The 17,854-nt window shown below is 31.8% G+C and overlaps 1 protein-coding gene across 1 annotated transcript; it reads right to left on the bottom strand.

Moving 5' to 3' along the window:
* Positions 1-280: 280 nt before the first annotated feature.
* Positions 281-6,738, bottom strand: LOC126692326 (sulfoquinovosyl transferase SQD2). Its single transcript, XM_050387894.1, has 11 exons — positions 6,255-6,738; positions 4,558-4,624; positions 4,025-4,095; positions 2,991-3,108; positions 2,780-2,853; positions 2,289-2,344; positions 2,094-2,177; positions 1,754-1,841; positions 1,585-1,662; positions 1,297-1,353; positions 281-1,000 (listed from the first exon to the last, which is right to left on the bottom strand). Exons 1-11 carry the CDS (start codon positions 6,629-6,631, stop codon positions 511-513), a joined length of 1,560 nt encoding a protein of 519 aa, XP_050243851.1. The 5' UTR covers positions 6,632-6,738; the 3' UTR covers positions 281-510.
* Between the last annotated feature and the right edge of the window lie 11,116 nt (positions 6,739-17,854).

The following is a 17,854-nucleotide window of genomic DNA, read 5'->3' on the forward strand; positions in this document are numbered from 1 at the left end:
CTCAACAATGATTGATCGTTTCGCCATTCTTATTTGGCCAAAACCCCTGTTGTGATTCTTATTCTTCAACCTATACACCTAAAATATACACAGATATGAGAAAACATAGTTATCCTTAAGGATGACTGAAAATGTGTCCTGATAATGCTTTTCCAGCCAATTCTCTACCCAGTGGAAAAGGAGGCTCTCTTTGTAGCTTCATCTGGTTAACACCTGTATGCTGCCTCATAAGACAAACAGTTTGATATGCTTGGAAATACTAAGCAATGTCATAGACAAATACCAGGAAAAATTACTTAACTTAAACTTAAAAATGTTCTCCTGTTATTACATTTAAAACTGACATCTAAGTTAATCATGCCACAAAATACAGCACAGCTGACCATTACTGAATGGTCCATTCATTATATACAGCAAATGAATGTATCGCAATCACACGTTCATCGTTCTTTGAAGTCCAGAGCAAAGCTGACAAACCACTAATGAACTGAAGGAATTTTTTTGCGTCACCTATATAACCTCTGGGGATGGAAAAAGGCGTTTTGCCAGCCATTGAAGAGGTCTCAGTAGCTGTGCTCTCTTCTTGCGCCAGAACCAGATGGCAGCATTGTATTGTTCATTGCGAATCGTTCTTGTGGCTGCCTTCCAATCATACTTCTCCATTTCTTCACGTGCGGCTTTCCCCATGGTCTCTCTCAATTCTCGGTCATGCAACAAAGGCTTCAATTTGCTCAAGCAATCATCAAGGTCGCCGGGACTATATAGATAACCAGTTTTGCCCTCCTGTTCTGGAGGTATTATATCTGGAATTCCACCAGCACGAACCCCCACAACAGGAATTCCAGAAGACATGGATTCCAAAACGACTAGCCCAAGTGTCTCAGATTCTGAAGGCATAAGAAAAACATCCCCACTGGCATATGCCTGTGAAAGCTCTTCACCTCCTAGCATCCCTGTAAAAACTGCGGGCATGCCAGCAAACAGTTTTTCCAGCTCCTCCCTGCCAAGAAAGGTATGTTTTGTAAAATGAAGTGCAGATGAACTCAAAGTAATTAGAGTAATATTTAACTTCTATTGGCTAAATCAGCACAGTTCATAGAAATGATATCCTGGAGCTGGTCGATCAGACTACAGAATTCATTATTTTGGGACCCCCTCAGTGCTGTGATGTCTCCCTCTCTAAAAGTGGGGTTGGTAATCATGATGGAATGCAATATAAGAATACTGATATTCTCTTAGAATGGCCTTCAAAATAGTAAGAAAGTATGCAACTGATCAAGTGTCAAAGTAGATTACCTATATGGCCCATCTCCAATAAAAGCAATTCGTGCCTCTGGAAGCTTATCCATTACCCTGTTAAAACATGAGTTTCAAATGTCAGCAATTGGAGAGGGAGGTGGAAAAAGTGTGTAAACATTACCCAAAAAAATATAAAGGACAGCAAATTGGAAAATTGAAACTTAAACCATCAGTGCATAGAAAACTTTGTTACTGCATTAGTTTTTCCAACTATGTATAGACAGGACTAAAGAGGAGGAGAACACCAGTTATTCATTTCCAATCTTTGTGATCGAAGAGCACTACCTCTTGGTGAAATCCAAACTTTTCTCAACTCCTAGACGTCCAACATGAACTATCAATGGCTTCTCAGGTTCACCATTGCTGTGCAAGAGGAAGTATATATGGCATAAGTGAAACTCATTGTACATGGGTAATTACAAGACAAGAAAAAAGGATTTGAGGGCTGTAATACCTTAGTCGTAATCGCATTTCTTGAGAGCGGAAACGGGGGTTGAAGCTATCAGAATCAACACCCTTCTTCCAAAGACGAATCTTGTTGGCTGTAAACAAGCATAACAAAGCAAGTCAATTTAGGATAGAGCTGCCTGGGCAAAGATGCAAGTTTTTTAGCTAAAACTTCCACAAAGGGAACTTTGGAGGCTATTAAATGAAACTATTACTGTGAGGGGGAAAAAGAGAATCCTTAAAAAAAATGAGTTTGGTGCATAATGGTATATAACAACCCCATAATGACTGAAGTCATTATAGTGTGGTTATTAAGAAGGTGCTTGACAGTTTATAGTTATACTCACCAGCTGTCACTCTAGCTGCTTCAAGATCCCTGCCAATAGCAACTGAGGGCACCAGTGTAAGATCAGCTGCTCTGTGTAGAAACTCTGCAAATGAAAGACCAAATCGTTACCTAAAGGCTCCAGTGTCAACAGTTAAGAAGGAAGCGAGGAGGGCAGGGAGGAAAAAAGAAGAGAGAGAGGGAAGCATTTACATACTTATAACCAACCACATGGGTGTCACCAGCCAACTGAATGTATATCTTGGGATATATCTGCAAATGAAAACTACAATCAGCCTACTTGACATATCTCATAGAAATTCAGCAATATATTAGAGAGAACGTACACACATGGGACTTGGAACATTATTAAACTTATTAGAGAAGCAGCCTTTGAATTTGTGAGTTTCCCACTCATCTATTTATTTTTTACTGGTAACTAACGCTTTGTTGTTCTTGTATTGGTGAGTTACACATGCACCCAATGAACCCACAGCCTAACCCTCCATGCCATAATTTTGGGAGGGGTGAATACCATTTGAGTTGGAGCTCATTAGCAATTTTCCACTCATTTAAAGTGAGAAATTAATTGTAGTATATTTCATGAAATAGTCTCTTTTCAATAATATTATTTTTACCAATCAAAAACAGAAGTTAATTGTAATATGTGCATAATAAGAATTTGGTCAAGAATAGCATTAAACTTACACTGGCACATGAGTGTGGTAAGACATAACTATGGGGACACACAATAGTTTTGCAATGGCGAGAGCTCCAAATACCTACAATACAGTCAATAAATGTCACCCACCAGCAAAGCAATATTCTTTCTTTATTACTTCAAAACACCCCCATTCGCAACAAAAAATTAAAGAAATAAGAAGACGACAAAAAATTCTAGCAAGAATTGAAAATTTACCATTATTCCTGGTGATGAAGCATGAATTATATCGGGCTTAAATCGGGCAACCTCTGAAATTATTCTAGGACTGAGTGCCAGGGAAAGTGGCACTTTCTGGTACCAGGGACATGGAAAGCTGAAAAAAAATATATATATGAGAAAATTAGGCAGACAGATAATGCTTTCACACCTACATCATTAACCAAAACAATTTTTCTTGTTTGTAAGTCAAACACTTCATCCAAAAAATTAGACGCTGAAATGGTAAAAGTGGATTGACTTAGAAATATGCAAGAAAGTATAAGGAGTTGAAGAGTGGCAATATGATGAAACCGAGAATAAGGAATGAATGCATTTGTTATACAAGTATCTTGGATGCATAGGTATGTGTGACTAATTGATTTATCATGAAGGCATGAAAGGACAAAGGACTGCCTTAAATAAAGAAATGAGCTATGGAGAAAACATGTGATTGTCAAGGACTTAGCAATGGCTGCCTGAAAATGATTCAAGAAAAAAAATCTCTAGTAGCTTAGATGCAACCTCGGGCTAATCTGAACAGGAGTAAGGGGTCAAGATGTGGAAAGCAAACTGATTAGAAATCTGATGGTTCAGCTATTGTAAAATTTAAGAATTGAACCTTAACTTCAAAAACCTTAGAACGTACGATGAAGGGGCAACCCACAACACAATCAAATACTTTTTTTGTAATAAGAAAGGATAACTAGATTTACTTATATTTGTCTATTACTTTGTTTGCCCAGTTTATAATTTTAATGAGCTCAATAAATATTATCATATGAGTTTTCTTGAAGACAAGTAATCACCTAACTTGACACTGCTATGGAATTTGAATACCTTAGATTAGTAAATACATAGTGATCTATGATTTAAAAAGTTTGTTTTGCCTTAATTACACTATAAATTGCAAGTTATTTATCAACAAAATAAAACAGCTTATATTCAATGTGACAGAAGTTAAAGAGCAATTAGGTATTGATGAGGAGATAGTTATAAGGACAAAGCATTTCAAATTAAGTAGTAAGAGCAACCTCCGCGATCCAATCAATTTTGCTCCATAAAATTCCTGGGGCACTCCTTCATGTGTGGTCACAACCATCACCTACATCATCAATAAGATGTCAGTTAATCAAAGAAGCACATTTAGAATCTAAGGCAAACTTTATGTTATACTTCTGCAGGTTTTTTTTTTTTTTTTTTTTTTTAAAGACAAAGGCAACTTCCATGGGGGTTTTTATATAAGCCAATCTAATATCAATTTGACTAGATATTGCTAATACAAGAACAAGCTAAAGTTCAGTTGAGCTTGATGAGGATGGTTTTTTTGATAGACTGGTAGTAAAATGCATATCTAAATTATCTAATTTAATTTTAATCAAAATCAGCACCAGGAAAATAAATATTTAATAAATACAACTTCAGGAAACAAGATGCTCAAGTATGATACCCTGCATAATTTGCAATGAGGCTCAGGTTAAGTTTGCATGGCTTAAAATTAAAAGGTTTGGTCAAGGACACCCCTAGACAAACAGAAAACACAGCTGCAGAGATATAAATAACATACCTCATCCCCCATTTCACGTAAATTTCTAATAAAATTCTGGAACCGGTTTTTATACCCTGATACATATCTGCAGGTAAAACAGAGAACAGACATCTTTCAGTAAAAATCCATCTTTGATATAAAGAAACACGATACAATTTATTGTAGCTCACCATATGATTCTACATGCTTATTTATAATATGACTGAACCACATTTATCCCAAAAAATACTACTACAAATCATGCATTTGTGTCAAACATTCTTAACATTTATTTAAAACCAAGATGCAGATAAAACATATTCATAATAGCATCTAAAATAACTGGCATTCTCCTCTTAAGAATGTTTGAACAGATTGTAGTGCTTTAAACCAATTTCATGTCATATGGACTCTCTGCCACTTAAGGTATCCCAAGAAACAGACATTGAACTGATTAATATTACCTGGAACTTTCTAATCATGAATCCATTAGTGCATGCAGTTTAGGATAATTATTGTGATTACTTGCAGAGCTTATATGGACCATAGCTATTTAACTCAACCTCAAGGAAGAAAACAGAGAGAAGTACAGAGTCCATATGCAAAAAAAATGAATTCTAAATTTTTTAAGAATGGCTTCTCCAGTCTGGACTGTAATTCAATATCTAATGCCAATTACCAAATGATTGGCATTGGCAATGCATATATGAGAGGCAAATCACCAATTACAAATTCTATAATTTGTGCCTCTTCCCAGGTTTCATGGTTTGGCACAATTGAGAATAACAGGAAAGTGAGGGCAAGTAGGTGCAAAAATTACAAGGTTCATAACTCATAGCCTCATAACCAAGATGGGTATGCAAAGTACAAACCAAATATGAACAAATTTAAGACCCACAGACTTACAAATAAACTCAAGAAAAATTATCAGCTAGTATAATGTGATCCACATTTGAAACATGCATAATAGTCACAGAAGCCATCATCAAAGGTCCACAAATACCACAACCGAAGCCATTGGTAAAATGCACCAGCTAAATCACAAAATCCACATAGTAGGCTATAAGACCACATCAATTCAGAACAACCACACAAATATCTGTAAGAGCCAAATGTAGCAATACAGCAACTTAAATCCAAGCTAAAAGTATCCAAGAACACCTTCTCACCAAATAATGTTTTACACTCAGAAAGCAGCCAACTGATAGAGCCAGCACAATCACATACATATAGAAAGAATTAACCAATGACACTACACATAAAAATAACAAAACCCAAAAAGCTGTAGCCGAAATTTAGCAAGTTATCCGAGTCATTCCAATTATAGAGAAATTACTCAGATCTAAACTTCAACAGCCACTTATGTTACCATACTATAATTATAGCTGTGTTGACCACCATAAAAGCAAAGCAAGAGTAGAAATAAAAAATTACATAGTCCAATATCAATTACATCAAAAACAACTAAAAAATGAATGACATCTTACCTACGAAAAGAACAAATAACCAATAAAAATAAAATAAAAAATCTTTCAAATATTTCTAAACCTAAAACAAAAAACTCACTGGATAATGCAAACAATTGCCAAGTCAAAACAAAAACAAGAAAGTCAAAAATTGACCGAAAAACAAAAGCAACAAAGCATTTGAGTAAATGGGTCTCTCATGGTTGAAGATCTAATCAAACTAAACACCCATAAAGTCTGATCAAGTACAGAATTTTCAAAGAAACTCACGCAAAAGGAGAAGGCTCAACAAAGAGAGCAATACGGCGAGGCCTTGATAAGGCCTCAGCATCAAGCAAAGGGGCATCCATCTCCTCTTCTTCTCTAACCTCAGTGATAGTCATATTGTTATTGTCAATGTTACCGTCTGCTTTAACAACAAAAATCTCTCTCTTTTTATGGCTCAAACTCTTTGGCCCTTCAAGAAAACACAACCCGGAAGCTTGTTTGGCAAAAAGGTTAATGGGTTTTGTTCTTTGGGAGCTAAAGTTGGAAACTTTAACGGGAAACTTTGAGTACAAAGAAGGAGAAGAATAAGGTGATGAAGAACAGGCAGAGAAAGATGGAGGAGAGAGAGTGGGATTTATAGAGAGAGAAGACGTGGTCATGATGGTTAAATGAGAGAGAGTGTTTGTTTATAAATATTCTCTAGGCTGCGTATATTTGTGTGTGTCATGAGTGCATTTGTGTGTGTGCGACTATGTGTGTTTTTGAGTTTTTTTGGTTTTTGGGGGTTTTGATAGAATAATATTCGAATTCGTATGGTGGGTGTGAGTGATTTTGAAGGAATCTCGGAGACTTGTAAGGGACTCTCGTATTGGATATTCTTTTCATGGAGGGGACTTTGTAAGGTATCAAACAAAATGTCTTTGAGCATATGCTATTGGCTAGTGCCCATTGGGTAACCTTCTCTCTATGCCTTCTTTCTTTGCCCAATTACCAATTTTGGCCTCCCTTTTTTTACATTTTTGGCAGTTTTAAAATTTTACAATTAAATCTTTGTAATTTTAGAAAATTAGTAAATTACCCAATTTTATTGTTGAAATTTTTGTGTCTTTTACTTTCATATCCATCTTTTAAGTTTTGAACTTTTGTATAGGCTTACTATGTCATTGTATATTTGGATGGTGTTGAAAAACACTTTTCAGTTGTGTCCTGCGTTTCTCAATAGGTCCTGTGAACAGTGCACGAAACCCATGGAACCCACAAGTACTTTTTTCTGTAATGTCAAAATTAGGTTCCACGGCACTATTCATACATTTAAAAATTATTTTGTTACAGTATTTTCAGTTTTTAGTTTTCAGCAATAAACGGTATCCAAACACATCCTCAATGCCAATTTTATAAATCCTAAATCATGGTGTTCTATACTATTTTGTATACATGCTAGTTAACACAAGTGGCTCTTATTTTTAGTTTATGAGTAAGTGAGAGTAACTAACGTAAGTAGAAATATTATTTTATCTATGCTGTCACTTATCTCCTAGCTGTATACAAATAAATTCAACTATAATTGTGTGTTATTCAAAAAATATGATTCAAGTTGTGATTCAAGCTGTTTTTTTTATTAAAAAAAAAAGAAAAAAAAAAGAAGGCAATCTTTCTTTTATTTTGATATACAAATATTATATATATATATATATATATATATATATAAACTTTCAAATAACGAGACCAACACCTGTTGTCTTACCACTTGGCCACACCCTATTTTTTATTTCTATTCAACATTTATAAAGACTAATATTGGTATTAGTTGTTCATCAATTCTAATAAAAATCCCTTTAGAATAAATTAGATTGTAGTGGGATTTTAAAACATATAGACAGCAAATTAAACGACATTTATTGATTTAATATATTATACGAAAACTTGATATTTTATATTCTCTTTTGATTTGATAATTGAAAGTTTTTTAATTGGGTTAATTCAAATAAAAAAATTATAATAACTCAATCAAATTAAATAAAACAAAGAACAAAATTTGTTTATGTTTAATTTTCTGGTTTGGTCTGTTAAAATATGAAAATATTTTTCTTTTTTCTTTTTTTTGCTAGAAAGACTAACAACTTCATTAAACAAAAAAAATTACATTACGGTAAAAAGCTTGTTCAAGAAAACAATGATTCTCTTCCACCAAAACAAAAATAAATAAATAAATAAAAATTTACAATGCCTAAAGCATGAAAATCTTTTTTTTTTTTTTTTTTTTTTGAGAAACATCATGAAATTTAATTTGTTTTATATCACGTCAAATTGAGTTATCAAGGTAGGTATGTCGCACTTTTAACTCATTTAGACTGTTAGCGTCTTATTGTTGAGTAATTGCATGACACATTTACACCCAAATTAAAGTATGGACCGAATTGGATCACTTTTAAAATTTTAAGGATTTAATTGTTACTTTTGAAATTCTAAGGACTAAATAAAAAAATAGGACAAACTTTAAGGACTACGTTTGACAATTTTTCATTTGTTTTATTTCTTTTCTTATACGGTTAGGTTTATCATTGCAAACCAATCTTTAAAAAATTCATTCCATAATAAATTAAGAATTGCCTAGGTTTCTTTTTTATAATTATTTTAGTCCCTCAGGGAAAGATTGTTTTATAATAAAAATTTGTGAAATGTCGTGAGTGTTACGTAGTTATTTTTTTATTATATTATTTTTTTATGAATTATTTAACATATATTATTATAAACATGAATATTATAATGTAATATATTTTTAGTGAAATTTTGGTATGTTCTCTGGCGTATGGTGTATCAAATATCAATGAATCTAAGTTATTTTAAATTTTGAATTGCTTGTCACATTGTTCATTTAACGTATCTTTCATTCTAATATAAGCTTCTGACCAAATCAAATTTATATTTGACACTCTTCTCAAAGTTTATTAACATTTTAAGCTTTAAAAAAAAGTGAAAGAAGATATTGCAATTAAAAAGAATCAGACCTGGAAAAAAAATATAGGACATTAAAAAGTTAATAAAATATGTCACAAAACAACTTTAATTGGAGTTTTTTTATTTCCCCAAGAATTTATCAATTTAATAGTCAGGGAGAGACTAGTTCAAAAGCATGGCAACATATATCATTGAGTTACAAGACTATTCGCTTTAATTTAAGTTTTGTATAGTTCGTATTTGTTAGCTTATTTTACTTGAGAAATAAACCAAAAAGTAATACAAATGTACATTAAAAAAAATGATTTTAAGAATTTGTGGACTTAGAGGTTGCGATTGGCATTGGCTGAAAATACTATTTTTTTTTACTATTTAGTTTATTTTTATTACTATTTATGGGTCCCATTGTATTTTTTGGTACTATTTATGGGTCTCACTTACTATTTCAGTTAGCTTTTAGATTTATCTACAATAATTTCAGTAAAAAGTTTTCAGTTTCAACTAAATAAATTGTTTCTAAATAAACACATAATTACTAAAATAAATTAAATACACTAAGACAACGAAAAATTCTTAAGAAAAGAAACAATATATTACACGCATATCTATGACCGAAGTGAAATAAAGGTTGAAATTGTGCCAACTCATTTAAAAAACTGATAACTGTAGTTTAGTTTAACCACAGTTAAATTAAATCAGTCAAAGTTTAAATGAGTGGATAGAATTTAGGCCATAAATTTTCTTTGCTTTAAATTTATGGCCCTTAAATGGGAACTTTTTATTTCATTTTAAGACCAAATGAAGGCTTCAAATATAGAGCAGCACAAAAATTAGGAGTCAGGGACATAGGTAAGACTTAGATACAGTATTTAGATATTGTTCCTTAGGTTCCCTTCCTAAAATTATGTCATATAGATTTTCTCTCATGAAATGGAAGTATATTTTACAGTTAAGTAATTACATGACTAAATTTAAATAAAAAAATAAATTTAAAAGACAATATTTAAGATACTGTACTTAAATTTTATCCGACATATTGTTAAGAAGGCAGAACAGACCTTCGCTTTCACCCTCAGATAAATATCAATGTTGTCAACTAGCATTGATAACTGCCATTCTAGCCAACATACACAGTCAACTTCTATTCTCCTCACCTATCTCTAAAAAAAAAAAAAAAAAAAACACTTCTAGTCTCATCGTCATCATCACCACTCAACTAAATATACAGGTAATTCCTTGTACCATCTTCTTGATCACGTGGAGATGAAGTGTACTTTTCCAACAAAAAGCAAGACAAACATTTAAAGCATGTGAATTATGAAGTGCATTTTTTTTGGATTTAAATAAGTGCTGTATATTTCCAAGTCTATATTCACAAAGACAGAACCTATTTAAACTTTTTTAAAAAAAAAAAGAAAGTGTCAACTAAAAAAAAAGAAAAAGAAAGACAAACAAATGTTTGACACAATGCAACGTCGTTAATAGCATTTACATTGGTGGTACTAATTTTTTAACTTTTAGCTACTTAAAAAATACTTTATTTATTTTAACATTTCATTTTATAATATACTTAACATTAAATATTTTATTTTGTTACATTTTTATTTAAATATTCTTTTATTAACACTGCGTGCTACAATAATGAAAAGATGTGACTTCCACAGAATAAACTAAAATTTTTTATAACTTTGTGTCAGTTTACGGTAGCTAGTTTGTATAAATTTTTAACTTTATCACCACTAATGTAACATGCTTTTTAGTATTTTGGCTACTAAAATAGCCACCAATATGAATGCTCTAAATTGAGCCCTATCTACTTTGATCAATGCTAAAAATTGAAATTCTAACTCTCAATTTTTCCCACTACTTTCTTATCCCAATTTTCTCTACTCACACAAATAGTTACACTCGCTCACTCGCTTACTAAAGTAATAATTATAAGTGAAATTTTGACTTTGAAAAAAAATTATAACACAACTTACTCATATATTAAAAAATTCTAACAAATAAACATAATAAATTGATATACTATCTTTTTAAGTATTTACACAAGTGTTATTTTATTGTTTAAATTGATCTCAAGTATTATATATGTATGTGTATACAGTGTGTGCTAATTAATTGTAAAATTTGTCCTCCATGAAATCAAATTTAGGCTTCATCAGTAATTACGTTTTGATTTATTCTTTTGTTAGAGTTACTCTTACAATCCTGTAATTAGTTTTTTATTTTGAGTGTGTTTAGAATGTTCTACTTACTATCTAAACCGACGAATTTCTTCTCTTCCCTATATACTTTTTTTCCTCCTTGTATGCTCAGTAAAAATTACGTTTCGATTTATTCTTTTGTTAAAATTAATCTTACAAGCTTGTCATTAGTTTTTTATTCTGAGCGTGTTTAGAATGTTCCACTTACTATTCGAACCGACAAACCTCCTCTCCCTTAGATACCTTTTGTCTTCATTGTATACTTAGTGCTAAGGAAGTAAATCTAGTGTCACAAATATTTTCACAATTTTATCACAATTTTATTACGTGACGGCTTGTAAATAGTGAAAATAAAATAGTCATTTTATATGAGTTTATAATTTCATCACTTATAAGTCGTCATATTGTAAAATTGTGAAAAAATTTGTAACACTAAATCTACTCCGACAAAAGGGTGCATCATGCATGGTCGGCTAGGTAATGTTCACTTATTGGATTGAGAGTTGTGACATTCGTGACTTGATATGCCTATTCTGAAAGAAAAAAAGATACTTTGTCACAGTAAACTCTGCCACAGGTGTCATGTCATTTTTTTATTTTCTTTCTATCCTCTTTTTCATTTTGTGGCCCCAGGGGTGTGTATGTCGATCCCTGGTGTGCTGATAAAACCTACAAACCCAAAAGATAAAAGATCATATTCTAATAGCCTACTCAATTTGTTCTACATAGGGTCCAGCCTTTTGCACTGGGAATTTTTTTTTTCTTTATAAACAAAAATTGAAAGCAATATGTGCTCAAATGGCTCATCCAGCTATCAACATGTGGCATTTGGCCTTTTTCATTATAGCTAGGTGCTCCCTTGTGGCTTTTTATATAGATTCTTTGCCTACCATCGTTTTAGACAATTTGATCATTCTTAGCACTATAGGAAATATATGTGTATGAATTACTAAAGTTAACCCTCTTTTATTTTGGTGAAACAAACACAATTTGACTTTCCATGTGTCCATGACAGGTTTTGATAGTGTTTTCTTTTTCACTTTCATGAAAACTTCATACCCTTTGATTTATCACAGATAAACCCCCAGAATAAGCAATTTGACACAATTTTTTTATTAAAAGAGAAAGCAATGTGACACTCGATGACAAATGTTTTTGGGAATTTGTCTGGGATAATGACCTACTCTACCTTTTTCTTTTTATAGTATAAAAATATGTAACAATCAGGAGATTTGCTCTATGATCCAATTCAATTAATATAGATTATAGAATCACTATTGATGATTATTCTAAAGTCAAATTGTATATTATTGTAGCCTAAATTTCTAAGAATCATAAGATATTCCAGTGCATGTCCTCTTGCTTCTTGGGTATTTGGGTCTCAATGGTCCAACCCTAAGCATGAGTCATCATTATATTTGAAACTTGTTTTATATTACGTAAAGGATATATTTTTATTTATTTATTTTAATGGTGCCTTAATTCAATTTAAAAAAAATAAAAAAAGGAGGAGTGCCTTAATTCGTATTATTGTGTGGCACATGCACTCAAACTTAATTGAGAATTGAAAGCAACATCAAATTGAATTTGAGTTTGGCTCTATCTTTGTTTCAAGTCCATTTCCATTTTGGTGAAGTAAAGAACATGAAAACCCCTGCTGTTTCTCCTCTCTGCAATGAGTTGTCATTGGTCAATACAGCTTTCGTAAAACACCAAACAACAAGTTAAAAATGAGTTGGAAACATAGGAAGAGTAGACGTTATTATTGGTGCATATACATGATTTGTCATGATATATTCTTTTCACATGTATATATACATGGTGTAAATTTAAATAATATTATATTATTTAATAATAATTTTTTATAAGGTTAATATTTTGAAAACTCTACCGCTAGATTACATATTTATTAAATTTTTAATACTCACATTAAATTTCATATCAATTGAAATGTTATTTATTATTTAATTTATAAACTTATCTATTATGCATAATTTTATAATATAAAAACTTGAATTTTAAATATTTATAGATGAGATAGATATTGATCTTTAATTAACTTGAGACTAGCGTGTACATGGAGGTTATATGGATAAAATGTAATTTTAAACACTAAACAACAAGTTAAAAATGAGTTGGAAACATAGGAAGAGTAAACGTTATTGTAGGGTCAATTTTTGGGGCCCAGGCCCAGCAGGTAGGTGATTCTGGCCCAAAAAGCCCTAGACAATGAATTTGTAGAGAGCGGGTTACAGAACTAGGACTTAACGAAGTAAGTGTTAGTTAATTTTGGGCCATGCAGCGATTGAACGTAAGAATATATCCTTTATGTCCACTGGATGTTCGGTCCAAGGAGACGTGTGGGTGCACTTCTATTCCTGATCAAAGGCTATGCTCTTTCTCTCTCTATCTCTCCTTCTTTCTTTCTCCTTTTTTTCGATCCCCTCTTCATGGGGATGTCCTTCTCTTATATAGCCTCCTTAAAGTAATCAGAGCCTTACACTTGTTGATCATCTGGACCTTCACTTGAGTGCCCGTCCCATCGGACATCTACCCTATCTTTCTGTGAGTTGCAGTGGCTAAGGTAACACTGTTCGCCTGTCCTCTCCACATTAATACGGTCAGAAAAGTAGCTTCCCTGCATTTAATGCGGCAGTTGTGATCTCCTCCTGGACATCCTATACTCTCTTCCTTCTCCTGACTTTGTGAGGCTCGTCCTTACTACCAATATTTGCTGGAGTGATTCCTTATTATGGATAGGGTGCACGTTTGGTCCATATTTGGCACGTCCGATGAGACATTCCTCCTCGGACCTCTTTTTAAATAAGTTTGGACTCATCAGAGTTGGGCCGGAAGTCCTTTTGGCGCCCCATTTTCTCCTCGGACGTGGCTGGACTTTGTATGGAGCCCAAGGCCCATTGTTTGATTTGGGAATTTTACCCCTACAGTTATTATTGGTGCATATACATGATTTGTCATGATATATTCTTTTCAAATGGATATACATGGCGTAAATTTAGGTAATATTATATTATTTAATAATAATTTTTCATAAGATTAATATTTTGAAAACTCCACCGCTAGATTACATATTTACTAAATTTTTAATACTCATGTTAAATTTTATATCAATTGAAATGTTATTTATTATTTAATTTATAAACTTATTTTTTATGCATAATTTTATAATATAAAAACTTGAATTTTAAACATTTATAGATGAGATAAATATTGATCTTTAATTAACTTGAGACTAGCGTGGACTTGGAGGTTATATGGATAAAATGTAATTCAACTGTGGACTTGTTGAAATTCGCATCCAATAAAAAAAAAAAAGAATTAAGATGTGTAAGATTGTTTGAAGTTAGACCATGTATAACTTGAACTCATCCTACAAGAAAGGAAATTCAAAAAGTTATTGACTTATTCTTCTTCTTCTTCTTTTTATTTATTAGTATTATTTTTATACTTTTTAAAGGAATTCTAATGGTTTTTGGTGTAGGTTTTGATCATCAAACCTCTTGTGTTTAGATTAATTTTTTGTTGATTTGCTAATTCATTGGAAGTGGGTAAAATTGAGTTTCAATTAACTCAATTAATAAAGTCTTTATAGTTAAATAAAAGATTTTGAATTCAATTTCTGACTATACCAAAAATTGATTGATATTTGGTCTGATGATAAAGACTATAATTATTATTAAAAAAAAATTGTCGGTAAAAGAACCCGTTATATTTAGAAAAATTGAGATTTTTTTTTTTTTTTTTTGAGTTAAGAAAAATGGAGATTCTAAAATAGGGGATATGAAGTATGAACAAATAAAGTAAAAGTAAAAAAAAGCTAGTCTGAACGCATGCTTAAACAAAACGAATAAAACTAACAAATGGGCATATTATCTTCCGGAGAATACTGTACTATTTGTTCCTCAAAAAAAAAAAGAATACTGTACTATTTTGCTTATTCGTCCTTTAGAAAAAGTGAAAAAGAAGAAAGTAAAAGAAAGATCAACTGGGAAGAAAGGAAAATCCATGGTCTGACTTCTGTGCTCTTATTTTATTCCCAGAAAGGACAGATATTAAAGGTTAATTGTGCTGCGAACATGTGAGTGATAGGCTCATGACAGTAATGTTTAGCATATAGTGACTGGCATTATGTTGGCAACTTTGTCATTAATCTGAAAGGGCTAAGCTAGCAGAAGAGACAGATCTCTGGCTCAAATTCAAAGTGTTCTTCAACTATATTAAACTTGAACAGGGCCAGTTGGTGTAGTCCAGAAAGGATAGAGCTGGGCCTGCTTTCATTCCTATTTTGTTTTCTATGCAGGCCTTTAGTCCAAACTCAAATGGGGTTGAGACCCATAGTTGTACTTGTATATGACTTTATTTATACCCCTATGATGGAAAAATTATATCACAACAACCTTCCTCTCATAATATGTGAGTCTCACGAATTGTGAGAGAGAGATCTTTTGAGACCGTCTCATGAGATGGAGTGGTGTTTATTTCATACATGCTATTGCAAACAAATTACACATAGCTTAACATAGCACAATTTTGCATTGAACTCGTGACTTGCCTATGTGTACTTTATATGTAATAGTGTGTGAAATGGTTATTACCCATTTATAGATTTGCTCCTTAGATACATTGCCTACAAAACTGCCAAAACAGCAACCAAACTATTGTCCTAAGATGACCACTAGATGGTAACTTTGGCAAGCTTTTCCATCAATATAGGACATTCAACTAGTATTATTGCAGAATTATTGGCTGTTAAGGAAGGTTTAATTCTAGCTTAGAATATGGGTTTCACAAGTATTTTTCTTGAAATAAACTCCATTTTGCTATCCTTTTAAGTTTTAAAACAAGTTTTTTTTTTTTTTTTTTTTTTTTTAAAGGTTTAAAACAAGTTGATGTTGTTGATTGAAAAAAAAAAGTTGATTTTGAATACATATTTTTTTAAGACAAATTTGAGGAATCTTTCTTAAATTGCAAAAGCATGCCTCATTTTATTTTTAAATTTTGATGACATTTTAATTTTGTCTTCTTTTTTTCAAAAAAACAACCATTTCCATTTTAGCCAATGGACAATACTAATAGTTTGAATTAGGAATCTAGTGCTTTTTTTTTTTTTTTTCTTTCTAAAATCATCCTAATAATTCTTCTTTTTTGGAATCAAATTGAGATTGAATTTTTATCTGTAACATTTGTCGACCTTATGTGTATATCATAGAGAAGTTGCATATATACTTATTACATTATTTGAGCTTTTGATTAACAAGAATAAAAAAAAAAAAAAAAGGCAACGATTTCTATTTTAGCCGACTGACAATAATAATAGTTTGAATTAAGAATCTAGTGCTTTTTTTTTTCCTTTCTAAAATCATCCTAATACTTCTTCTTTTTTTAGAATCAAATTGAGATTGAATTTTTATCTGTAACATCTGTCGACCTTATGTGTATATCATAGAGAAGTTGCATATATACTTGTTACATTATTTGAGCTTTCGATTAACGAGAATTAAAAAAAAAAAAAAAAAGGCAACGATTTCCATTTTAGCCGACTCACAATAATAATAGTTTGAATTAGGAATCTAGTGCTTTTTTTTTCTTTCTTTCTAAAATCATCCTAATACTTCTTCTCTTTTTGGAATCAAATTGAGATTGAATTTTTATCTGTAACATCTGTCGACCTTATGTGTATATCATAGAAAAGTTGCATATATACTTATTACATTATTTGAGCTTTTGATTAACAAGAATAAATAAATAAAAAAAGTGATTTTCAAAAAAAAAGAAAAAAGAATAAAAAAGTTAGTTCACACCTTAAGATTTCGTGGGAAACCTATTTCAGTAAATGATGCCCTTTGAAATTTCCAAATGCTTATAGACTCGGATGCCATTTCCACTTACCCTTTACATATTCAATGCACTTCGTACACTTGCAAAAAGAATCCTACTCTTGCAGTCCAAATGGGTTACAAAGAATCCTACTCTTGCAGTCCAAATGGATTCATACGAAGGAAATGGGCATCTCCTTTCAAAGGCGCATTTAAATCTTCTTGATACAAGTCCAAAACTCCCAAGTGGTCCATTTCAGATTACAAAAGCCTGTAGTTGAGTCATTTTTCCTATTTATGGGTCCAACTATTGACTTAGGTGCTTCTTATTTAATCTAATTTTTTTATTACATCCATTCCAATTTCCTTCCTTTCGTCTAAATGCAATAAATGCAAAGGGTAGAGACAAACTTAGTTATTCAACAATTTGATTCAAAGATTGGAAATTTGAACCCACATCATTGTTTTGATTTTTTTTTTTTGGAGCATTGCCAAACCAAATTTACTTTTAAGAGAAAATAAGGGCTGTACCCCGTAGGTGCTCATTAATGTATAGACACCTGGGGCGGCGCCACCTTAAGGCTAGGGTGGTCCCAGGACCACCTTGACCTGAATTTTTTTTTATATAATAATTTAAAAATTTTTATTTGTCTACCCTTCAAAAAAAATTTTGTGAACGCCCTCAGTTTTTTTTTTATGCTAATAAAATTAAATTTTATTCCATAATTTGTTCTATATTTAGTGGATGAATAATTACTTGGTTGTGTATATTGAAAGTGATGTAGCTTGTAGTATTGATAATGAGACTATCATATAACAATTTCAAAATATGAAAACTCGTAGAAGGCAATTGTAAACTTTATGTATTTAAGTTTTTTTT

The sequence above is a fragment of the Quercus robur genome, chromosome 7, assembly GCF_932294415.1.
Source record: "Quercus robur chromosome 7, dhQueRobu3.1, whole genome shotgun sequence".
Classification (NCBI taxonomy): Eukaryota; Viridiplantae; Streptophyta; class Magnoliopsida; order Fagales; family Fagaceae; genus Quercus; species Quercus robur.